A 25,427-nucleotide genomic window follows, 5' to 3' on the forward strand; every position below is an offset into this window, starting at 1 on the left:
CAAAATATTTTTTTTTTATAATAATATGAAAAGTATATCTATTATATGTCCAAGAATTTCAAAATCATTTAATTTTTTAATAATATTGAAAACAAAAATACTCCAATTTATTACACAACATGGAACCCCAATAAATACATGGAATTAATAAAACATATTTGCGCTATATGCTTATCACATGTTGACAGTTTTCGCAATTTTTTATTTTAAAGTTTATCGTTGGTGTGGCATCAAATTGCGATTTTTGAAATGGAGAACGTAGTAATTTTTTTTTCATTTTCGAATTCAGCCCAATTTTTTGTTATAGTATTTTGTTGCTTTTCGTAATCAAATTTTCTAGAAAAAGTGAGTTTTTTGATTTATGTTATTAACCCAAATCTAACGAAACTGCGAATTTTTTTAGGAACACGCAAGTGTTAAGAAAAATTCGTTTTTCTAAAAATTTTGGTTAGGGGCCCAACAAGATTTTGACGTTGTCCCTTGTACACATATATCAAAAAAATTTAAAGCAGAAGCACTTCCTGAAATATTAAACTGAATATATTATACATATAACTAATTAAAAATTTTATTTTAATTTAATTTGTTTCAAAGAAACGGTTTTCATCAAATATGAAATTCAGATCGGTCACTAGAATGTAATTTCTGAATATACTATATCTTATAACGGTTTGCAATTAGTAAGATTTAAAAATATAACCAGTAATAACTAATAAAATATTCTACCCGATCGCAAACATACAAAAAATCAGAAATACGTTAAGTTGTCAGTTAATAAATCATGGAAGAATTCTTCTTATGAAATGTACTTATTTGTATTCATTACAAGTGCTTTGCATACCTTCCTTGTGGCATTTCGATCAGTTCTTAGGTAGTTAAAAAATTCATGACTCACATCAATAGAAATAACTTTTCTTTGAAGAACTTTCCCAATAATTATTACAGTTACATAATTGTGTTTTCCGAATTTAATAGAAAAACGAATCACGATTTGTTAATCGCTAAAGAATTTATATTTGCTCATCAACCTATGTGTGTATAAAAATTTTGATGATCAAATAAGTTTATTTATACATATTATTTTCAATTTTCATTTTACTCTGAAATTAGGGCATCCTGTAATATGTAAGTACCAACTCTAAAAGGCCGAACATTAAATAATTACGTATGTAGTCTTTTTAGAGACATGATAATATTATATAATTGTATGGCAGGCGACATGGTGACTAGTCGAAAATTGAATTATAATCCGTTATTTCCTTTGACACCCGCGAATTCCACTGCAGAATGAGGAAGATGATGACTGACTTCAATCCAATTAACGTTTTCGAGAAAACCGGACATGCTAATTTAAAACAAACTAAGTAACTAAATTACGCACGCGTTTAATCTATTTAGATTGAATAAAAACTCCATTTTAAATATTAGGTATTCAAAACAACAAACAATATCATTTTAAACGTGTATTAATTATATATACACATGTTACTGTTAATATGTTTACTAGACCAGTTTGTACGGTAGGAAAAGACAACATTTACGAAGTCAGTGTTTTTGTTCACTTGTACTTCGTAAAAGGAAATGCATGGCAACAACACTCAAAAATATTTAACTAAGCATATTCGAGAATTTTAAAAAGCATTTTTTTTGTATTTTCTTTCTATTTATAGGATTTCGATTAAAAGGAAACAAAACAAAAATATTTAATTTTGAAATTTTGATTGCCACATTTCCAGACTTTATTAAAAATTTATTCTTCTAAAATATGCTATCCCTCTGTTTTTAAATGAAAATTATTACAGGTTCGGTATTTTTTAAAAATTACCAATACAGCTATGTAAAATAAACACAATAGGTTAGGTTNTAAACATAAGAACAATAAGTTCCAAACTTTTTGTATGTCCCTTATATAGTTATGTCAAGGAAACATAACCTAATAACAACATACATTTTCAATCAATTTATTATAATTAATATTGATATATTAATGATCATCGTTAGGGGATTATTAGGAAAATTGTGTTTTTTCTGTCTTACAAATATTTATTATTGTACCTATTGTTTGTAACAAAAATTGGATTGGTTTAAAGTAATTATATACCTTTATCGATTACCTAATCATTATTTTTGTTTGCACTAAAACATCACTTACATTAATTAACTACAAAAAGAACGTTAACAATATATTTCAAGCTAATTTTAGAACAGAAAGGCCTCCCAGTGTAATTTTCATTTAACCACAGTTTTACGCAATTATTAGTTCATCGGATATTGACACTGGCGAATTGTATTTAATATGTCATGTTCATAGAATGCGCATACATTTTTATGCAACAAGGGACATTAATATTAAAAGTAATTAACGTATTATTTTACGGACAAACTGTGTTTATGTATATCCGAACATACGCCTTTTATATTAAATTTGCTTTTATTTTGTTTCAGATGGTTGCATTTAGGTTTCAATCTGGTGGTGCAACTGTTGGTAGGACTTCCTTTAGAAATGGTCCACGGTTCGGGACGTGTAGCTCTAATTTATATAGCAGGTGTAGTGGCAGGATCACTTGGTACCTCAGTCTTTGACAGCGATGTCTACCTCGTAGGCGCATCTGGAGGTGTCTATGCCCTTCTTGCAGCTCATTTAGCCAATGTTCTCCTCAACTACAACAACATGCAGTGTGGTATATTGAGGCTTCTAGGAATATTTGCAATAGGTAATATTGTTTGTTTACAATTCAAGAACATATATTGCTGAACCTGGCTTGTTGCCTGTATATTACAGTTTCCTGTAAATTAACTGTAATATCACTTAATCATTCACTACCAGATGGTGATTACCAATAGGAAAGCGAGGCTACTCAGCCAGTACTTGGCAAAAATGTTTTAATAAGTGGTGCTAGTGACTAATGGGAAGATTTTTATTAGTCTGTTTTTTTTTTCAGCCTCTTGTGATGTTGGGTATGCGATTTATTCGCGATACGCGATGGAAACGATGGGTCCTGCCATTTCTTACGTGGCGCATCTTACGGGGGCACTGGCAGGTCTAACGATAGGTCTTCTGGTGTTGAAAAATTTCGAACAAAAGCTTCACGAGCAGCTCCTGTGGTGGATTGCTTTGGGTGTGTACGCGGCGTGCACAATTTTCGCAATTCTCTTCAATATTATGAATCCTAGCCCCGATAACGTACAAAATGTTGGAGATGGAGTAAATACGCAATATGTTTATAATCGGTTTGGAGTCTAACGAATGTTATTTTATTTTTCCCTTGTTAGTCATCTATCTCAAAGCCGTATTTTCCTGTCGTTTTCCCATAAGTCGTGTAAATAGAAAAATTATATTTATTTGTTAAGTTAAGTCATTTAAATGCATACCAGTTTCCGTATTAAGAAAAGAAAGAATAATGAAGCAAACTTTGGCTATGGTTTATTTTTTCAAAAATTGCGAAATGCGCGTTATTTTACAGTATTTAAAAAAATATTATGATGAATCGATCTGAGCTTTTGTAAAATTATTTATGTATTACGTTAACTTGTGGTATTATTTTGAATGTTGGCATGATAGCCGAGACTGATAAATATCGATTTTGGAAATTGTCGTTTAGAGTTAAAAAGAATTAATATTTTTTCATTGTGTAAAAGTGTTCGTTCGTGAGTTATTAGGATGATAGAAGTTTTTGTTGTAAATATATTCCGAATGTATATATACTAAGTCGCGATTTATATTTATTATTTATATTGATGCCAAAGACTGAAAAAAAACAAGCATAAATGTCTTTATTTATTACCATTATTCCTGTATAAAGAAGCTGCTGACAAGTATATGCATAACTACATATTTCTATTTAGTGCTTGTAAAAAATATCACTTTTAGGTAAATTTTTAACAAGTCTCTCTGATTGTGTAGACATTTTTTGTTATCAATATTTTTATGTTTAAGTTTCAAAACATAAAGCAATTAAATAGATAATGTTTAGAGACACAATAAATTGCATTTTTAAGTTATTATTATGAGTAAAAGGTGTAGTAGAGTTTCTTTCGGTCTTTAAAAAGGTTTGCCAACAGCTTCTTTGTTTTTTGAGTTCTTTTTTTGTGTCGTTAACGTTTACAATGCAAGGTAATGATATGTTAAGATGAGATGGTTGTAAATGAATGTTAGTATAAAAAAATAACGTATGAGTGATATTATTAAGCTAGTCATACGTATATTAAAAATGAGAAGCCTACCAAAGAATACTAGTTGACTTTATACACAGATGGCCTTATACAGTAACAGTAGTTATATTTTTCACAAAGAACACGATAAAGTCGTATTTTTACATCACACACTCAGGTAGAATTTTCACTTTTTTTTATTACGAACAGAACTGAAGTAGTTTAGACTAGACATATATTCCATTTGTTACTAAATTTCTTGTTCGATTTTTGTCACAGTCTTTATTAACTATTAAAAGTTCAGTAAGAAAATAAATTATACTTGAAGCAACACGTGTTTTTTCTTTATTGCTGCGAAATGTTGAAAAACATGAAGTTGGAGACAACGAGTATGTAAGTAAAATGCATGCATTATTCTGTTTTAAGTTTTCAGCCACTTAATCGCCATTTATAAAACGCTCTTGGGCATGAAAACCTTTAAAGTGATACAGTATGCGAAGAAAAGTATTTTCATCATTTATGATGCTTCTACAGGTTTATTAGATGATATTTTTTGGACCGTAATACCGATTCTTCAGGTTTGTTTTTAACAATTAATTTTAAAACAGGCTTTCGTTTTGTTGGTTAGTCTTTTATTTGCCTCGCGCTATTTTTGAAAATGAGTTTTCTGTTATGTAGCTGCAATTTTCAAAATAAGTTCATAACTTTTTGTATAACCTATGTATTTGGATTTCGTTTTACAAGGCAATAATTACTTGTATTTGTGTAAATTTATATTTATGATATAAAAAATTTTCTTTAATGATCTGAATATGTTATTTTGCTTCTTTAAATTAATTATTGCTCCACAGTTTGGTCAAATATGGACACATTAGTATTAGATAGGCTATTTTGAATTATTTGCTCATAACAAAAAAAAGAAAAAGCCAAATTATCAATAAATGTGTAAAAGTAATTTTAGGACATATTTTACCTACTTGTTATTAGCTTCTTATAAATTACACGTATGTAATAAACATAAGAACAATAAGTTCCAAACTTTTTGTATGTCCCTTATATAGTTATGTCAAGGAAACATAACCTAATAACAACATACATTTTCAATCAATTTTTTTCAAAGTTTTTTCAGAATAGTTACCAGAGGAAATAATTGTTATTACTTTTTAATACATTAACAGCTATTAATAATTCAGTTTTTCGAATTGGTGTGTATAAAAAAAGAGAAAAAGCTGCATATATTATTCTGATGGTTCTAAGACCAGTTGCACTCAAAATAGCAAGAACTGTGGAAGACGATATATTATATATCTTGAAAATAAATATAGAGAACAATTATTTATTTAATGATGATCTGTGTATGAAAGTGGTTCTTCTTCGTAGGGAAGAATGTTGCGAAGGTTTTTGAATACATTAATTGAGACATCATTGCAGCCCTATCAACAGGATTATTTAGTTTATCCAAGCCCTTTTGTTCAAAAAGAACTTTCCTGTTTTAACTGGTTGACATCTGCTGCCCCATGTTTTCCCATAAAAGCACAAAACATCACTATTTTAAACGAGCCACAACAGTTTTACAACTGTTTAGTGGAAAATTGTACTGAAGCAAAAAGCAGAATAATATTGGCAAGTCTTTATCTAGGAAATGGAGCGTTGGAACAAAGTCTGGTTGACACAGTAATGAGTAATAAAAATTTTATAAATGGTAATTTAAAATTAAGTGTTTTACTGGATTATACACGTGGAAGTAGGTACCAAAACAATTCAAGAGCTATGCTTAAACCTTTGCTAGAGAAAAATGAAAACAACATATTGACACTGGCGAATTGTATTTAATATGTCATGTTCATAGAATGCGCATACATTTTTATGCAACAAGGGACATTAATATTAAAAGTAATTAACGTATTATTTTACGGACAAACTGTGTTTATGTATATCCGAACATACGCCTTTTATATTAAATTTGCTTTTATTTTGTTTCAGATGGTTGCATTTAGGTTTCAATCTGGTGGTGCAACTGTTGGTAGGACTTCCTTTAGAAATGGTCCACGGTTCGGGACGTGTAGCTCTAATTTATATAGCAGGTGTAGTGGCAGGATCACTTGGTACCTCAGTCTTTGACAGCGATGTCTACCTCGTAGGCGCATCTGGAGGTGTCTATGCCCTTCTTGCAGCTCATTTAGCCAATGTTCTCCTCAACTACAACAACATGCAGTGTGGTATATTGAGGCTTCTAGGAATATTTGCAATAGGTAATATTGTTTGTTTACAATTCAAGAACATATATTGCTGAACCTGGCTTGTTGCCTGTATATTACAGTTTCCTGTAAATTAACTGTAATATCACTTAATCATTCACTACCAGATGGTGATTACCAATAGGAAAGCGAGGCTACTCAGCCAGTACTTGGCAAAAATGTTTTAATAAGTGGTGCTAGTGACTAATGGGAAGATTTTTATTAGTCTGTTTTTTTTTTCAGCCTCTTGTGATGTTGGGTATGCGATTTATTCGCGATACGCGATGGAAACGATGGGTCCTGCCATTTCTTACGTGGCGCATCTTACGGGGGCACTGGCAGGTCTAACGATAGGTCTTCTGGTGTTGAAAAATTTCGAACAAAAGCTTCACGAGCAGCTCCTGTGGTGGATTGCTTTGGGTGTGTACGCGGCGTGCACAATTTTCGCAATTCTCTTCAATATTATGAATCCTAGCCCCGATAACGTACAAAATGTTGGAGATGGAGTAAATACGCAATATGTTTATAATCGGTTTGGAGTCTAACGAATGTTATTTTATTTTTCCCTTGTTAGTCATCTATCTCAAAGCCGTATTTTCCTGTCGTTTTCCCATAAGTCGTGTAAATAGAAAAATTATATTTATTTGTTAAGTTAAGTCATTTAAATGCATACCAGTTTCCGTATTAAGAAAAGAAAGAATAATGAAGCAAACTTTGGCTATGGTTTATTTTTTCAAAAATTGCGAAATGCGCGTTATTTTACAGTATTTAAAAAAATATTATGATGAATCGATCTGAGCTTTTGTAAAATTATTTATGTATTACGTTAACTTGTGGTATTATTTTGAATGTTGGCATGATAGCCGAGACTGATAAATATCGATTTTGGAAATTGTCGTTTAGAGTTAAAAAGAATTAATATTTTTTCATTGTGTAAAAGTGTTCGTTCGTGAGTTATTAGGATGATAGAAGTTTTTGTTGTAAATATATTCCGAATGTATATATACTAAGTCGCGATTTATATTTATTATTTATATTGATGCCAAAGACTGAAAAAAAACAAGCATAAATGTCTTTATTTATTACCATTATTCCTGTATAAAGAAGCTGCTGACAAGTATATGCATAACTACATATTTCTATTTAGTGCTTGTAAAAAATATCACTTTTAGGTAAATTTTTAACAAGTCTCTCTGATTGTGTAGACATTTTTTGTTATCAATATTTTTATGTTTAAGTTTCAAAACATAAAGCAATTAAATAGATAATGTTTAGAGACACAATAAATTGCATTTTTAAGTTATTATTATGAGTAAAAGGTGTAGTAGAGTTTCTTTCGGTCTTTAAAAAGGTTTGCCAACAGCTTCTTTGTTTTTTGAGTTCTTTTTTTGTGTCGTTAACGTTTACAATGCAAGGTAATGATATGTTAAGATGAGATGGTTGTAAATGAATGTTAGTATAAAAAAATAACGTATGAGTGATATTATTAAGCTAGTCATACGTATATTAAAAATGAGAAGCCTACCAAAGAATACTAGTTGACTTTATACACAGATGGCCTTATACAGTAACAGTAGTTATATTTTTCACAAAGAACACGATAAAGTCGTATTTTTACATCACACACTCAGGTAGAATTTTCACTTTTTTTTATTACGAACAGAACTGAAGTAGTTTAGACTAGACATATATTCCATTTGTTACTAAATTTCTTGTTCGATTTTTGTCACAGTCTTTATTAACTATTAAAAGTTCAGTAAGAAAATAAATTATACTTGAAGCAACACGTGTTTTTTCTTTATTGCTGCGAAATGTTGAAAAACATGAAGTTGGAGACAACGAGTATGTAAGTAAAATGCATGCATTATTCTGTTTTAAGTTTTCAGCCACTTAATCGCCATTTATAAAACGCTCTTGGGCATGAAAACCTTTAAAGTGATACAGTATGCGAAGAAAAGTATTTTCATCATTTATGATGCTTCTACAGGTTTATTAGATGATATTTTTTGGACCGTAATACCGATTCTTCAGGTTTGTTTTTAACAATTAATTTTAAAACAGGCTTTCGTTTTGTTGGTTAGTCTTTTATTTGCCTCGCGCTATTTTTGAAAATGAGTTTTCTGTTATGTAGCTGCAATTTTCAAAATAAGTTCATAACTTTTTGTATAACCTATGTATTTGGATTTCGTTTTACAAGGCAATAATTACTTGTATTTGTGTAAATTTATATTTATGATATAAAAAATTTTCTTTAATGATCTGAATATGTTATTTTGCTTCTTTAAATTAATTATTGCTCCACAGTTTGGTCAAATATGGACACATTAGTATTAGATAGGCTATTTTGAATTATTTGCTCATAACAAAAAAAAGAAAAAGCCAAATTATCAATAAATGTGTAAAAGTAATTTTAGGACATATTTTACCTACTTGTTATTAGCTTCTTATAAATTACACGTATGTAATAAACATAAGAACAATAAGTTCCAAACTTTTTGTATGTCCCTTATATAGTTATGTCAAGGAAACATAACCTAATAACAACATACATTTTCAATCAATTTTTTTCAAAGTTTTTTCAGAATAGTTACCAGAGGAAATAATTGTTATTACTTTTTAATACATTAACAGCTATTAATAATTCAGTTTTTCGAATTGGTGTGTATAAAAAAAGAGAAAAAGCTGCATATATTATTCTGATGGTTCTAAGACCAGTTGCACTCAAAATAGCAAGAACTGTGGAAGACGATATATTATATATCTTGAAAATAAATATAGAGAACAATTATTTATTTAATGATGATCTGTGTATGAAAGTGGTTCTTCTTCGTAGGGAAGAATGTTGCGAAGGTTTTTGAATACATTAATTGAGACATCATTGCAGCCCTATCAACAGGATTATTTAGTTTATCCAAGCCCTTTTGTTCAAAAAGAACTTTCCTGTTTTAACTGGTTGACATCTGCTGCCCCATGTTTTCCCATAAAAGCACAAAACATCACTATTTTAAACGAGCCACAACAGTTTTACAACTGTTTAGTGGAAAATTGTACTGAAGCAAAAAGCAGAATAATATTGGCAAGTCTTTATCTAGGAAATGGAGCGTTGGAACAAAGTCTGGTTGACACAGTAATGAGTAATAAAAATTTTATAAATGGTAATTTAAAATTAAGTGTTTTACTGGATTATACACGTGGAAGTAGGTACCAAAACAATTCAAGAGCTATGCTTAAACCTTTGCTAGAGAAAAATGAAAACAACTGTCACATTTGCTTGTATCACACTCCAGTACTCAGAGGACTAACTAAAACATTGGTTCCAAATAGATGGAATGAAATTTTTGGCTTACAACATATGAAATTGTATATTTTTGATGATACCCTCATAATAAGTGGAGCAAATTTATCTAATGATTACTTTACCAATCGACAAGATAGATACTATGTGATTAAAGACAAAAATTTGACTGACTTTTACAGTGGTTTAGTCAACAGCGTGCAAAGCTTTAGTTTAAGAATGGACAAACATGATAATTTGTCTTTGAATAAAGGATGGGACCATTTGCCCTATAAAGGAGACAAGATGGTGTTTGTTGATAAAGCTGCCCATATAATTGAAAAATATTTACTAGATGTTAAAGATGGGCTTAATACACACAAATGTGATGGGTATGGTAAGCTATTGATCTAAAAACTATTTAAGCAGTTTCTTCTAAAAAGGGGATAATGAAATTATCATTACTTTATTTATTTGGCAAATTAGGTACATTTGATGTTAGAAAATGAAAAGAAATAGTACAACTGTTTAAACAAAATTTTCATACTCCTATTTCATTAATACAAAAATAATTTACTTCTTAGATAAATACAACAGTAGTGCTTACATTACAAATTAATCAAATGTAATTTGCATTTTATCCCAAATTCTTTTTAGTTCACCTATATTTTTTATAACTTCTTCTTTTTCATTTAAACTCCTTAATTTATGGACAACTGGCAATATTTCTTCAACAAAAATTTCTAATCTTTTCAGGATAATTTCATTATCAGCTGAATGATTTATTTTTTCTATTTGATTAACAATAGCTTCAAGCTTTTTCTTCTTTCTTGGTGGACAAGTGTTCTTTTTTAATGAGGCTGTGAGTCTTGCTATGATTCTTCTGCACCATTCCTGAAGTTTTTCATCACTTTTCCCTGCATAGTAGAGGTTGAGGATTTCATAAACACGTTGAGCTTGCTCAGAATATATTTTAAACTTTTTCCCAGCCACTTCAGCTGCAGCTTTGTAGAATGGCTTTTGTAAAATGATATCTTCTGAGAATTCTGGTAGATTACTTAACAGTTTACAATCCATTACATCCCTAAGGTTTCTAAAGTTTTCTGAAGGATCCTCAACGGTTATATCAAAAATATTTTCTTGAGTTTCAAATACTTCATAAACTGCTTCAAGTAATTTAGTGCCTAAACCAAGTCGTTGATAGGAAGGCAAAATAAAGAATTGAGAAATTCTTGCTCTATTCTTGTCAGGGTATTTGAAGAACATATAAACAGTACAAAAACCAATTGGGTATACAATATTATTTTTATGTTCATATAAGTAAAAATAAGTCCATCTTGGATCATCTAAATCAATGAGATTAGCTGCATCAATGTACCACACAAGAACACGTTCAAATTTATCGTGTAATGTTCTGAACTCTGGTTCTATGTTGGTTATCTGAGTTACAGTAAATTTTGAAATGTCACTGTTGATTTCAAAATCAAATTTTTTTTTAATATCACCTAGAAGTTTACTTTTCTGGTGGGCTATTTGCTTTAAAAATTCGTCTTTATCAGTGCACATGTCTTCTGGAAGCCACTGTTTCAACATATCCATCACATTGTCAGCTTTGATACCATAGTGAGTGTTATCTTTAAGTTTTTCTTTATATTTTATTTCCAAATAAGGCCTCCAGCAAAACCCATTATAATAAATATTGACCTGTAAGTCCTTGTATCCAAAAATGTTCTCGTTAGCATTGTAAACTTGGTGACAATAGGCGGGCTTGTACACTTTTTTTGGTTCATTCACATCATTTGCATTGTAAACGAAATAAATATTGGTCACTTCAAAACCATTGCAGACATATGCTGAAGTATCGTAATCAGCAATTCCGGTTTCTTCTGATGCCATTCTTCTTATATTTGGTTTATCATGAAAAACCGTCAACACTACCAAAAACCTCGAAAATGGCTAATTCAAAGACTAAGGTTATGTAGGAACCAGTTATTGGACGGTTACGTCTTATCCAATCAGCATCGGTTATTTAGTGGCGCGAATAAAATCAAATCACAAACCGTCTGGTAAAACGAAAAATATAAACATTCACCCCTCGGTGTTATTTTTAAAAATGTTAAGGTGCTGAGGACCGAGCTTTTTTTATATTGTATAATTACTGATTTTAGATACATGGATCTTTCCCTTAGTACAAATGGGACAATTAGGGATAGAGCAAGACGCATACGTTACGAAGAGGATCATAGCTGAAGCACCGAAAAATTCAAAAATCTTTATGGCTACAGGATACTTTAATTTAACTCGGGACTACATGGACACCTTAGTAAGAAATTCGTCGGCAGAATGTCATCTTCTTATGGCACACCCTTGTGTAAGTACTGTACACTGAAACTGCTGCTTATGTAAAATTTAATTTTTAACGCAGGCTAATGGTTTTCATGGGGCTACAGGAGCTGCAGGGGGTATACCAGACGCATACAGTCTTATAGCCAAAAGATTTACGGAAAAAGTTGAAAAATTTAAGCAAGGCTACAGGATAAAAATGTATGAATATTTGAAGGAAGGTTGGACATATCATGCCAAGGGTTTATGGTAAAAAACAGTTAGTCAAAGTGATTTGGAATACAATATGTTCTTTTAGGTATTATCCCCCAGGAAACAATCGTCCTTCTTTAACATTAATTGGGTCGCCAAATTTTGGAGAAAGATCTGTAAAACGGGATTTGGAGACACAATTGGCAATTGTTACGGAGAACAATGATTTTCGGGAACGTTTACACAATGAATGTACTAGATTATATAAAGCCAGTTTACCCGCAGATTTAAATAGAATAATTCCGAAGTGGATTCACGCTGCAGTTTATTTTTTTAGAAGTTACTTTTAAGAGAAAATAGGAAATTAATATTGTTTATGGCTTTTTTCACGGAAAATGTTATACTTACATGTTTAAAATNTTGTTTTGTTGGATTAGTTGTTGATAAGGTATTGCTTTATAATTAACGCACTTGATAGAGTACAAGGTTTGCAAAAAAAAGCAGATTCACTTGTTATATTTTTTATTGTTGTTGTTGTGTTGCTGTTGTTGCCCCATTGTTTCTGAGTTTGAACCTATGCTTCAATCCCAGCAACAATGGAAAAAAATTAAAAAAAAAAATTTACGACTAAGAAATTACTTAGACGTCCTCTTCTTCTTCTACTGCACCTCCACCTGTTCCCTTGCGGAGGTTCTTCCTCTTAACACGACCAGGTCTGCCACCACCAAATGGCGATTTCAATGAGAAGTCAATATGCTTTTGAGAGTCCAATCTTACAACAAAAGATGGGATATTTACCACCTGCTTTCGGACTCTAAAATAAATTAGCATATTTCATTAAAACAGGACATAACCGGAATTAGATGGCAAGTGTTCAATAATTTTTAATGAGCCTATAATGTAAATTTTTAATTTGCCTTGTTGCCTTGCTGAGGTACCCAGTATTGCCATAGGATAAACGGCTAATCCTGGGGCATAAGAGCTGGTGTCATTACTCTTCGAGTTCTCTTTAGCACTGTTTTAAGTATAAATAAACTTAACCAGTGACTCTAGGCTCGATCAAAAGTTAGTAGGGGTTGTTCATAAAATACGTCATACAGAATTTTACCTTTTTGAACCCCTTTCATTCTCTTCCTCTCGCTGTTATACTTTCAACGACATTAACTTTTAAATATTCAACTGTTTAATACAATTAATAACTGTCAGTTGAGAAAAAAAAAAATTGACGAACTGCAAATGACACATTTCCTTCAAACCCGCCTTCTCTCTTACACTATCTTGTTACACTAACCAATGCCCCTCCCTCTCCCTTATTTGCGAACGTATTGTATGAACAGCCCCATAACAATTCAATATAATAAAAGATATTATCATTCATATATTTTAGTTACCTACACTTTTCTTTGTAGTTTATCTGGTAAGACGTTGAAGTCTCTGTGAGAGTTCAAGTGGCCTTACAGAATAATTATTTCAAGACATTAGACCTCAGTCTAAGTGGCCTTTGTGAATATAAGACTTAAATGAACCAAATGAAATATTACCGAATGTGCCTTTGTCTTATCAAAACTCTTGCATGATGGATTGACTTAGCCAAACCCAGCTTGAAGACTTGGGTCTGTAAACGACGTTCCAGAAAGTCTTCAATTTTAAGACCCAACACATAATCGAGCTTCATCCTGTTTTCATCCAATACTCCAATACGAACAAGACGTCTTAAAAGGGCATTTCCTAATTAAGAAATATTTTTTATAGATAACTCAACACTGACATATTTAAATCAATAAAACAAGGAAAAAATAATAATGTGTAATAACACTTTGTACCCGTTACTTTCGGCACAGAATAATCCATTAAATGGAATAAACTGCTTCCTAGTTGGGATTTAATCTACCCCTGATTAGTAATTAAACTGGCACTCTTTGTAACTACATTAGCATACAAGAGCGTGGCGTAGGGGAAAAGTAATTAATATTATTTAATAACGGAAGTACCTTCAAAAAGACGTTTAGGATCCTTTTCTTCAAGGGTAAGCAATTCTCTGGCAGCCTTACGAATTTTCGCAAGCGTATACTTCACCCTCCATACTTCACGTTTATTTCTAAGCCCATACTCGCCGATTATTTTTAATTCTTGGTCCAAACGTGCCTTTTCATAAGGACGACGTGGAGTAACGTAGGTTTTAGAACAAACTGACGGAATACGTCCGTTAACCATGGTGGCGAATTACTATAATTTAGACGAACCTTATTTGTAACATGTGATGTTTTAACATACGTATACAAAAAATAATAATCTTTGTTACCCTGCCATGAATCAGATAAGTAATAAAGTACTTTCTGGGATTAAACAAGGTAATATTCTAGCCTTATTTGATTAGAATCCCTTGCGAAAATTAAACAAAGGTTCTTGCCCAGGAAATAAGGCTTCTATTATCCGAATATATTTTAGACATCCGAACAGATAAACGGAAACTTACAATATGAATTTAATAATTTTAAAGAAGCAAAAGTAATTTGTATAAATTAAACACAAATACCTATGCTAAAGCAAAAATAATAATTTACCTACCTTTCACCACATCCAACTTCGCTGAAAAGCACACATAAAATGAAGGAGCAAAATCGGAAATCGGAAACACGTTCACATAGTTCACATTTCACTCACGAATGCTTACGAAAAAGACCGACCGAGTACCTATAAAAATGGCTGCGTTGGTTGCGTTCAACTCTCGACTGAAGAGAACCTGAACCGATAAGTTCTATAATAGTAGGGGGGCTTTAGTCGGTAAGTCTGAGGACATCTTCCTCAGGAATCCGGCACTACCCAGTCGTACGGACGGGTGGGTTCTTTTGAAGATTTCCGATCGTCCACGAAAAAAAAAAAGCATTCAACGGTTCAACAATTCAGAGCATACATAAGTGCGAAGTACAAAGTCTTAGTAGCCCTTAATAAGTTCAGATCGTAATGGCAATTATTGCAACTGATACAATAGCAATGGCATTTTCTTTAAAATGCTGTTTAACTTTTTTGTTAAGTACCCTTAATAGGGTAAATTTGAATATTGAATTCTTATCAGAGCGAAGGCAAGATACGGGCCTACTACCAATAAAATAAACAGATTATGATATAATTGATATTTTTCAGTAGCTTATTTAACAGCATGTTGTTATAAAAACATGTTTAGATTATTCACCTTACAGTTAATTACCAATTTTTTTTGTATTTTGTCATTGCTGGTTAATAGTCTATTTGAATGCAACTACTGCAAAACATTACAAAATGGAGACAAAATAAGGTCAAGGTCATAATTGTGATTGTTTACGAAAGTGATTTTAAAGGTTGGTGATTAGAATTCTTGTTCTGTCTGTGAAACAGCAACAACCTTTTGAATATTATTCAATAATTCAGTCTTGGCAACATTGTGCGTTCAGTTACCAGCATGGAAAGTCGTGTTCAGGACCACTAACTTGATCGTGGTGTTGTGTGCTTTTTTTTCAGACGCGATTTTTTTCAAGTTTGTTGGTATACGTAGTGTGTTTAGTGTCTATTTTATTTTCGGAAAGTCATGCAAGGGTGGCACGTGATTAGAATGATGCGAATCGATTTATTAATTATTTATAAATAATTTCGAGATGGTGTACCTGCGTACGCTTCAAAATTTCGCTTTTCAAAGTGCGTTGCGACGTTTCGTATTTTGGTCCGGCGATTTTCATGTTTCGAAAAATCGAAGCAAAGAAACTGGAATTATTAACATCTGGGCTAAGTCCGAGTTTAACGAACCTATTATAATATATTTAAAGTGAGTAGCTACATGTAAAAATCTAAATTTGCATTTCACTTTTTAAACTTTTATTTTTTAATCTGATTGCCTACGACTTTGTCGTCACGTAACCTTTAGCGGTTTGTCGGCTAACACTGTTTATTGACAGTGTTGTTTATCTCCTGTCATTCTCTAAGAAAATTTATTGCATTTTTTCTAGGCCCATGTCAAATCTGCTAAGGTCCTTCACACATGCAAAAAATCCAGTTTTTTCGACCATAAGAAAAATGTCTAATTCAGGTGGTGCCTCTGGTTCAAAGGTTAACGCCAATCGCCTTAATAATGAAAGGTCTCCTTATTTGCTTCAACATGCCAACAATCCTGTTGACTGGTATCCTTGGGGTGAGGAGGCTTTTGAGAAAGCAAGGAAAGAGAATAAATTAATATTCTTATCAGTTGGATATTCTACATGCCACTGGTACAGTGTAATATTGTAATACCCACTTTTAATAACAATTGTTGCAATCTCAGTATTGCTTAATCTTCATAATTAAGACATATGCCTAAGGTACCTTCTTATCATTATAATTAGTATCTAATTATATTTGCGTCAATAGCACCGCTATTAATTAAATGCCTATAATAACTTTTGTATTATACTACACTGTTAGGGCATTACATAATATCTACATTTAATATAATTTTGTTAACACAAAACTATTTTGTATTGGTCTTCGTTTCTAATTTCGTTATTTTTGAAACTTAATGCTTGATGTTCCATGAATTTCTTCATAAAATCTAGTACTTTTAATCAATTTGAACAAAGCTTCCAATGGCTGACTGTTAACCACATTTTCACTAACTGAATTCATATACACATTGTTACATTTATTTAGTTATTCTATGGTATTACTTTTTGTTTGCCGCCATTACCCAGAGATGCTTGCGCGTCGGTAGCCATATTGCAATATAACCGCAATTGCAACAAAAGCGACACGTGTTATCCGCATATATAACATTAATTTTAACGAATATTAAAGCATACCTTAAAACTTTTATCAATCTGAGTTTCATTTCGACTTACCTCCATGTTTCTTTGCTAACTGTTGGTTTTTGTTGCTTTGAACATAAATGTGGAGGGTAGATAGATGGGCGGGTGTACTGCAAGGCGTTTAATATTCTGAAAGTAAAATTATGAATTAAAAACAAGAAAAGGTATACTACTAAATTATATAAAAAAATAAACACTTCAAAAGAAGGCTGTCTTATCTTGAGCGTGTTTAATAAGTATACACAGGGTCATGATTTGACCGATAATAATGAATTGGCTGGTTAACTACTGAACTTGATCTATTGTTAGATCGAATTAAAAAAATATGTTTGCGTAAGCAACGAAATAGAAAGATTTTTGAAGTCTCGTCGACAACTAAATTATTTGTAAAAAATGTGAGTTTCGTTATATTGATTTCTTGTTTCGATCTGTGTGATCATTATAAATTGATGTCAATTAGATAATGATCACATTGATCGAAACAATTTTATCGAGAATAGTAAATCACTTAAGTGAAACTTTCTGTATTGTTTTTTCTTTCCATCAAAAATTATATACTCGATAGTTTAAATTTTATTTAAGAATTGTAAATGAAATGCTTTAATGAATTATAACAAATGATAAATTTTCCCTTTTGAGGTTTGAGTCGATTTAAAATGTATGTATTTTATTACTTAGGCGAGTCATTTAGTTTATAACTATGCAAATAAAAACTGGGTCTGTTTTACTCTGGTTTAATTAAATCAAATCTGGTCACAGACATCAAAATAAAGTTCCTTATAATGCAAATGTTGTGTACTAATAGTTATTAACCTTGTAAAAATACGATTCGTTACGATAAAAACTATTCAAGTAACCGGTTTTAACATTGCGTTTGATTTGTTTTCTTCTATTTAACTATTTATTATCCCTGTTTTTGTTATTTTATTTAACGTGTCCTTTTATAGGTGCCATGTAATGGAAAAGGAATCTTTTGAGAACGAATCAGTTGCCGAAATAATGAATAAACACTTTGTAAATGTAAAGGTCGACAGAGAAGAGCGTCCCGATGTGGATAGGATGTACATGGCCTTTGTTCAGGCAACAACGGGCGGTGGGGGGTGGCCAATGTCAGTTTTTTTAACGCCCGATCTAGAACCACTGGCCGGAGGAACTTACTTCCCTCCGGAGGATATGTTTGGGAGACCAGGCTTTAAAACCGTACTGAAAAATATCGCTGATCAATGGAAAAGTAGGCAGTCTATGATAAAACAGTCAGGTTCGTACAAAATTAAATTTAGAAGGCAATTAATGGTTTGTTTGTCGCTTGAAATTACTGAAATTGTATTACATAGTCCTACTGTAAGATGTAACATGTTCTAAATCTGGGTTATAAAAATTTGGCAAAGGTGTAGGTGATGCCCCCTTCGGGGGTGGGGGTGGGTGGTGGATGGAAAGAGGAGATCTCCCCCACCACTGTACCATAAAAAGTTTGCGGCGGTCTCACCCCTATAAAAAGTTATGGGGGTTCATACACTATAATTCAAATAAAATTCAATAAAATAATTGTTTTCAAGCGGGTGGAAGTGGGGGATCGAAAGAGGGTGGTAACTTGAACAAAACCCGATAACCTAACCTAACCTACCTTATTGATAAAGATATTTAAATAATGTTTTATATAACTTTCTCAATATTTTTATGTATTTTTCATTAGTTTTACCTTTGAATGTTGTTTAAGAATGACTATATAAATATTTACATGCCTAGAAATGAATGAATATTGGCATATTTATTAACTTTGAACCCGCATAACTTTTTATGGGGGTGAGACCGCCACGAACTTTTTATGGTACAGTGGTGGGGGAGACCTCCTCTTTTGATCCCTTTGGCTATCATCTAGACCTTTACCGAAGTAAGTTACTGTTGCATAGTTTAGGGTTATGGGTATACTATGGGGTCGATTAGGTTTTTTGATATGACTTCGGGAAAATGAATTAAAAAGAAATTATGAATAAAGAACATACAATGATATTAGTTTACATTGCAGCAGAAGGACTAAAAGGAACCACTAAAACTACTCTATAAACAATGAGTGAAGTTTTAAAGTCTTTTTACTTTTATATTCTTTCATTCATAACTTCAGATAGGGTGTAATTCACTGTGCGCTTTTTAGTGTTATAATACTACAAATAGTCCATTTGGTATACTTTTTATCGGACACTGCAGGTGCAACCAAAAATAGCTAAGCAGAGGTTTAGTTGTTTGTGCTTGAAAGTTTCTTTTGTTCAGAAGCATTGCAATTCAGGTCCTTTTAGGAACAAGTGCTTTGTAATTTTTAATTCAAGAGGTTTGAAGCACTTTGAAAGACTTAAAACTTTAAAGTGCTTCAAACACCATTAAAGAGTTTTAAAGTGTTTGAAACACCTTGAAAGGATTTTAAACTGCTTAAAGATTTGAATCTAATTGCTTTTGAAGCAATTGTAAATCGAAGTCCTTGGATTTTTAAATGTAATTAGATCTTAAAGGACTAAAGGAATTCAAGTGAAGGCTTTAGAATGAGGGTTCAGAGTTTGGCTTTGTCCAACTCTGATAACCATGATATTAAACCCCATATACACCAGTGGCGAGTTAAGAACCGAACATAGGGATATTCTGTTACATGTAATCATAAAAGGGTGGCATCATCTTTTGAAAAATACGACGTGGTATAGGAAAATTATGTACAAATACCTTTACTTGAAATTTGGTCTTAATGCCTTTAGAAATAGGTACTTAGCGGGTTTATTACTACTAGTAAAGTAAAAGTAATAAAATTTTACTTTATGTAAATAGGTTTATAAATATTTTTAGTTAAAGATAAATTATTTATAAATAAAATTTGTAACGTTACTCTACTTTTATAAATTTATCTTATGAGCAATGCCAAATGTGTGTTCGTCTATCGTCCTCCAAAACAACGATTTTTCAAAGCTATAACATTGCTTCCTGTTTTCTAGTTCTCTTTCCTACACATATTATCTTAATACAATATTTGTTGAGCTTTTACGCGGATCGTAGATAAATAATTGGATACGTGCGTCAAACGACAATACTATTGACCACGAGTGACGATATTTTAAGCAAATATAACGGCTAAGTTTTATAAAAACTACACTTGTTTACGTTCCATTGACCTTTCGTTATAAATAGGTAAATCGTTTTTGGTGTTAACGAAATATTTGAAACATTACTCATTACTGTTGTGGTAAACAAAAATCATGAGAAAACATTTTTGTCTTATTGAAGGCCACTATAAGTATGTTCTGCTTTTATTTTACAACGTTGTCAAAATACCAATCCTTTTAATATGCATTAGATTGTTTAAAAGTATAAGCAGAAATATTTAAATAAAAAACATCGATGTATTTTTATTTTTAACATTTTTTTTCTTTTTTTTATAATTTCTGTATGCAAAATTGAATAAAACTGATCAGAACTGTTCCATTATTACAATAAATGTAAAACTTTGCAGATAATAATTACTTTTTAGTAAAAAATTGTAGATATTTAGTACATTGGCCTGAAATAAAAACCAGGGATCTGAGTTGATTGTATATATACTTTAAGCGATGTAGGCATTTAAGGTGGTTCTTATGATCAAAACTTCAAAGTAACGGGTTTTTTATGTTTTAAATACTGATATAAAATAAAAATGAGTCGCTTCATTAAAAATTCTAAACGGTATTTAAGTAATTTTTATGCAAATGAAGAATATTGCGAAAATTTTGTTGAAGTAGAAGAAAAAGCATATGATTTTGTTAGGGTTATATGCTTCACAATGAGATATTAAAACAAAATTTTAGATTTACGTAGAGTACAGCTAACATTTTATTCAAGAAAAATGCACCAGCAAATAAAAAAAAAAAAACAACACGCTACTGAAGTGAAACTTCTTCACACACAAACATACCGGAATAGAGGTTAAGGAATTGGTTTAATGGTATTATTTGTACACTATGCTTCGCACGGGTGCAATGTTGATAGTAAATATACTATAGAATGTCTTTATATACAACAATCAGCTTTTTTGTCATTAGACAATACAAACCGGCCGGTACCGCCGCAACCGCTATGTCCCTGCATTTTAAGTCTGTAATATCTTCGAAAATATTCATTTAAATTACATGCTGTAAAGGGGCCATATTGATCTATATTAAATACCAATGTAATTAAAAGTACTTAATTGGATAAGGATTAATGCTGTATTTCTTAATATCGCTACGTAAATAAGCCATTATTTCTCGTAAAAAGTAAAGGATAAAAAATGGTTATTGAGGGTTATCCGTAAGAGATAGATGTATACCATCGCAGACTTAGTTGTAGACCTTTTTAAGGTGTGCAAAACTGTAGTATATTATTTTGATCTATCTCGTAGGGTTCAGCCAGCGTTTGCAATGTAAGCCCAAAAAAATGTGTTTATTTACGACATCACATTACAAACCTCTAAAATTATCAGTGTTTCTCTACTATATTATGCATGTATTATATACATATAAACCTTCCTCTTGAATTACTTTATCTATTAAAAAAACCGCATTAAAATCCGTTTTAAAGATCTAAGCATACATACGGACAGACAGCGGGAGAAATGCGTTGCATGATTTCGTTACATAGCAACTCGCATGAAACACCCTACCGTGCGTAAAGAAGTTTCACTTCAAAAAATATCTATTACAACGTGGTTACAAATATTTTAGGCGACGTTTATGTGACATGTGTGATACTCGAAAGTTGACGGACATTGCTAAAATTCAACATCAAACATTTTTATTTATGTTAACCATCGATTTGTATTGCAAACAGGCAAACACACGGTGGAAGTTTTAAAGAAAGTTTACGAACGTGACCAGGTGTCGTCGTTGAAACTGAACGTACCCTCGATCGATAATTGCGACAGGTGTTTGGCGCAATTGATTCGGAATTATGACGACGAGTACGGCGGTTTTTCCGTCGCTCCAAAGTTTCCGCAGCCCTCGAACTTCAACTTCCTCTTTCACATGTACTCAAAAAACAAGGACAGCGAAAAGGGAAAGACTAGCTTGGAAATGGCTTTGCAGACTTTACAAAAGATGGCGTATGGTGGAATTCACGATCACGTCAACTGTGGTTTTGCAAGGTAATCTATCTACGTACTGAAAAGTGGAATGACCTAGACCCTTCAGGTTTAGACCATTGTTTAGTATTCGGGAAGACACCGGTTCAATTCCGGTGTTGGGGCAGTATTATTCCACAGTCAATTTTTCACTCCCTTCTGTCTCATCTTTCTGATCCAAACTACTTCCCACCTATTCCCAGGATTCCTAAAAGGATACTGAAGAGGGCATTTTGACCTTCCCTCCGAACTCCGGCGTAGTCCTGAGGGACTGCCCGCTCACCAGCATTAGCAGGTGGTAGGAATAAAATATCCAAAGGTTAATGTTAGCTATACTTCGTTTACTTTCTGTAGCGATGTGACCTTCAGTTTGACCGGCGCAAAGTAGAAAAGAACAGCACTAGGCCAGAAAAGGAAGGAGACAACTCTCGGCCAAACTCTTAACCGGTGAGGAGCGTATAATCTGTACAGTACTGCACGGAAAAATTGACCATTTTATCCACTACAATTGCATTGCTCAAATGTGCTGTTATTGGTATCATTTACTACTGAAAATATCAACAAGATGTTTATTTATATTTGAAGACATATTAAAGGCTTTAACGCTTGTTTTCGACTCGCACTACTATTCATGATTAAACAAAACTTTTGGCAGGTACTGTATGAAAAAGTATGTTTAATGAACAAGAGTCGAGAGTATAATGAGCTTTTTTCCCCCTACTTAACGATTTTGCCAGCGCGCATCCAAGACATTGGAAGGGGCACATCGCTACAGAAAGTAAATGAAGTGTACTACATGTAACAAAAAACAGTAGTTTATCCACACCGAGAGATCAATGACGAATTAAACTCACTAACCACTATGACCTTTCTTGCTTCCGAATGTAAAGACCTCTAATTTGACATGTGGTACCTACATGTTCCTGCGACCTGCCCAAACACTACTTTCTAATTGTCATTAAGCGTGTAAATCTTCTGTCTAGGTATTCGGTGGACAGGAAGTGGCACGTGCCTCATTTTGAAAAGATGCTTTACGATCAGGGTCAACTTGTTGTCTCGTACTGTGATGCCTATGTGGTCACAAAGGACGAATTTTATGCAGACGTTGTTAGGGACATCCTCACGTATGTATCGAGAGATCTGAGCCATCCTCTGGGAGGATTTTATGGTGCCGAGGACGCCGACTCCTATCCCCATGCGGAGGCCAAACACAAACAAGAAGGTGAATTTTTTTTATGACATCACAATATATATTATCATTTTTGTAAATATAACTCTTGAAGTATGAAAAAGTCATTTGAAGATGTTGAGCAAAAACTCAAATCAAAGCAGAGAACAATTAGGGAACACAGAATTTTGTTTTTCTTTATAGGTGCTTTTTGTGTTTGGAAATATTCAGAAATTGAAACTCTAATTGAAGACGCGTCGGAACGTGAATTATTCTGTTACCATTATAACGTGAAGCCTGGTGGTAACGTGGATCCGGCTCAAGATCCTCACAAGGAACTTAAGGGGAAAAACGTTTTGGCATGTTTTGGCTCATATGAAGAAACGTCTGAGAAGTTTGGAATGACAATTGATCAAGTAAAAGAAGTTTTGGGCAGATGTCACAAGGTGTTGTACGAGGTTCGACAGACAAAGCCGAAACCTCACGTAGACACGAAAATAGTGACCTCATGGAATGGGCTCATGATGTCCGGATACGCGAAAGCTGGATTTGCTTTGAAGGACCAGACATTTACAAACCGTGCGATTTTGGCCGCCAATTTCATAAGGAAATATCTCTTCGATGAAGAGCAGAAGAGGTTGCTGAGGTGTTGTTATGGAGTAGATGGTCGCGTAGTACAAATGTAAGTGCCCTTATAATGATTTTCCTTGAAAAACTTTTTACGTAATGATTTGTTGCAGTTCTGCCCCTATAAATGGCTTCTTAGACGATTATGCCTTCTTTATAAGGGGGTTGCTGGACTTGTACGAAGCGTCACTGGACACAGACTGGTTACAATGGGCCGAAATGTTGCAGGAATCACAAGACAGACAGTTTTGGGATCCTAACGGTTCTGGATACTATACAAGCCCTGAAGGAGATACCTCTATTCTTATTCGAGGAAAAGAAGGTAGGAAATTTTTCATTTATTTCCATGTTTAAATTGGAGTTGTCTGTAAACTGTGAGGAGTTTTTGAAGTGAAACTTCTTTACGCACGGTAGGGTAAGTTCGTTTCATGCGAGTTGCTATGTAAATCATGCAACGGATGTCCCCCCTCTACTCGGCCACGTAGTCGAGTTCGGAGTGGGGATCGCTTGAGCCGTGAGCGCGCTTCAATGCGACGTTCGTTACAGGCAACTCTGGCATGTATAGTGTAAAATTTAAACTCATAGTGAACACATAAAGCCATTAAACCAATTCCTTAACCCCTATCCCGGTATATTTGTTTGTTTGAAGAAGTTTCACTTCAGTACCGTGTTGTGTAATTACACGTTGTATTTTTTTGGTATGAAAGAGAAAGGGAGGAAAAGCAATATCTACTTCTTCAAAATTATTTTTTTCGCAAAAAAGGTAGGTATCTTGTTGGAAATGGACCATTAGATTTTTCTTATTATTCGATATATGCACATAAATTACACATTGCGATGTTATTATTCAACAAAGTTAAAGAAAACAAACAGGTTGCACATTTACCGTTCGTTTGTATTCTATTTTTCACTCTCGGTTGCGCGAAAATGTACGATTTCAGATATAAAACGAGTTCACGTGTAACAATAACAATATAGGATTATGGAAATGACATTTGGAATGGTTCGTAAAAGGAGTCAGTGAAAATTAAATGAATCTGTATTTTCTTATTAGATTGCCATTTAGATTCTTATGGATAACGGCTCATTCTCATAAAAGTTGATGCGGAATAGTCTTAAAGAAAATAGGGACTGCGAAAATGGGAATAAACCAAGACAAAAGCAGTTCTTTTCACGCCTGATTTTCTTTTCAAATGAATATGGATTAGATATTGGCCGTTTCTGTAGTATTTTTATCTCGAATTATAAAGAATCAAGTCAAATCTATGTGTTTTTTGCTCATCGGTCTATGCAATCTTCTTTCAAAAAGGTGTTTAGGCTTTTTTATCATTAAACACGTATAACAAGATTATATTTATAATTTCTAAAGTGAATTATAATTTGTTACCAAATCCAAAAATTTGTCGATTCTGCCGGCTATCGGAAAATAGACGAAAATATGAAGCTGGCACTACACAAAGCGTATCTCGAAATAAAAATGACGTAGAAAAATACTGCAAGGATTCTAATTTGT

At 32.6% G+C, this 25,427-nt stretch overlaps 6 protein-coding genes across 7 annotated transcripts in view; 4 read left to right on the top strand and 2 right to left on the bottom strand.

Annotated features, from left to right (window-relative positions):
* Positions 1-8,173, top strand: part of LOC108732570 (rhomboid-related protein 3) — a 92,816-nt gene extending 84,643 nt beyond the window's left edge. Inside the window, exons 4-7 of the mRNA XM_025976066.1 lie at positions 2,446-2,681; positions 2,943-3,231; positions 6,136-6,404; positions 6,633-8,173. Of these exons, the coding sequence (XP_025831851.1) occupies positions 2,446-2,681; positions 2,943-3,231; positions 6,136-6,404; positions 6,633-6,934 (1,096 nt within the window). The 3' untranslated portion in view covers positions 6,935-8,173. The remainder of the gene's footprint in view (positions 1-2,445; positions 2,682-2,942; positions 3,232-6,135; positions 6,405-6,632) is intronic.
* Positions 2,451-4,483, top strand: LOC108732589 (protein rhomboid-like). The gene is made up of 2 exons (XM_018463460.1): positions 2,451-2,714; positions 2,943-4,483. The coding sequence occupies exons 1-2, from the start codon at positions 2,504-2,506 to the stop codon at positions 3,242-3,244; spliced, it is 513 nt and encodes a 170-aa protein (XP_018318962.1). The 5' UTR covers positions 2,451-2,503; the 3' UTR covers positions 3,245-4,483.
* On the top strand, positions 7,721-12,601 carry LOC108732572 (CDP-diacylglycerol--glycerol-3-phosphate 3-phosphatidyltransferase, mitochondrial). The gene is made up of 6 exons (XM_018463441.2): positions 7,721-7,804; positions 8,269-8,420; positions 9,223-10,060; positions 11,832-12,034; positions 12,089-12,255; positions 12,305-12,601. The coding sequence occupies exons 1-6, from the start codon at positions 7,798-7,800 to the stop codon at positions 12,546-12,548; spliced, it is 1,611 nt and encodes a 536-aa protein (XP_018318943.2). The 5' UTR covers positions 7,721-7,797; the 3' UTR covers positions 12,549-12,601.
* On the bottom strand, positions 10,114-11,715 carry LOC108732583 (histone acetyltransferase type B catalytic subunit-like). The gene has a single exon (XM_018463454.1). It carries the CDS (start codon positions 11,557-11,559, stop codon positions 10,279-10,281), a length of 1,281 nt encoding a protein of 426 aa, XP_018318956.1. The 5' UTR covers positions 11,560-11,715; the 3' UTR covers positions 10,114-10,278.
* A 102-nt stretch (positions 12,602-12,703) lies between the features above and the next one.
* On the bottom strand, positions 12,704-14,876 carry LOC108732587 (40S ribosomal protein S9). Of its 2 annotated transcripts, none has more exons than XM_018463459.2 (4): positions 14,767-14,876; positions 14,190-14,424; positions 13,740-13,926; positions 12,704-13,012 (listed from the first exon to the last, which is right to left on the bottom strand). In XM_018463459.2, exons 2-4 carry the CDS (start codon positions 14,410-14,412, stop codon positions 12,838-12,840), a joined length of 585 nt encoding a protein of 194 aa, XP_018318961.1. In that variant the 5' UTR covers positions 14,413-14,424; positions 14,767-14,876; the 3' UTR covers positions 12,704-12,837. The 2 variants fall into 2 exon arrangements, 1 of the variants encoding a protein (XP_018318961.1); XR_001937106.2 differs by having other exon boundaries at positions 12,830-13,012; positions 13,590-13,926.
* A 614-nt stretch (positions 14,877-15,490) lies between these two features.
* Positions 15,491-24,236, top strand: LOC108732582 (spermatogenesis-associated protein 20; the record flags this gene model as incomplete). Its single annotated transcript, XM_018463453.1, is given in 7 exon segments — positions 15,491-15,997; positions 16,179-16,436; positions 17,957-18,267; positions 21,831-22,143; positions 23,103-23,341; positions 23,492-23,969; positions 24,028-24,236. Coding segments are annotated over 7 exon segments (1,975 nt in total), but the record flags the coding sequence as incomplete, so codon positions are not given.
* Between the last annotated feature and the right edge of the window lie 1,191 nt (positions 24,237-25,427).

This window comes from Agrilus planipennis, unplaced genomic scaffold (assembly GCF_000699045.2).
Source record: "Agrilus planipennis isolate EAB-ADULT unplaced genomic scaffold, Apla_2.0 scaffold71, whole genome shotgun sequence".
In the NCBI taxonomy this organism is placed as follows: domain Eukaryota; kingdom Metazoa; phylum Arthropoda; class Insecta; order Coleoptera; family Buprestidae; genus Agrilus; species Agrilus planipennis.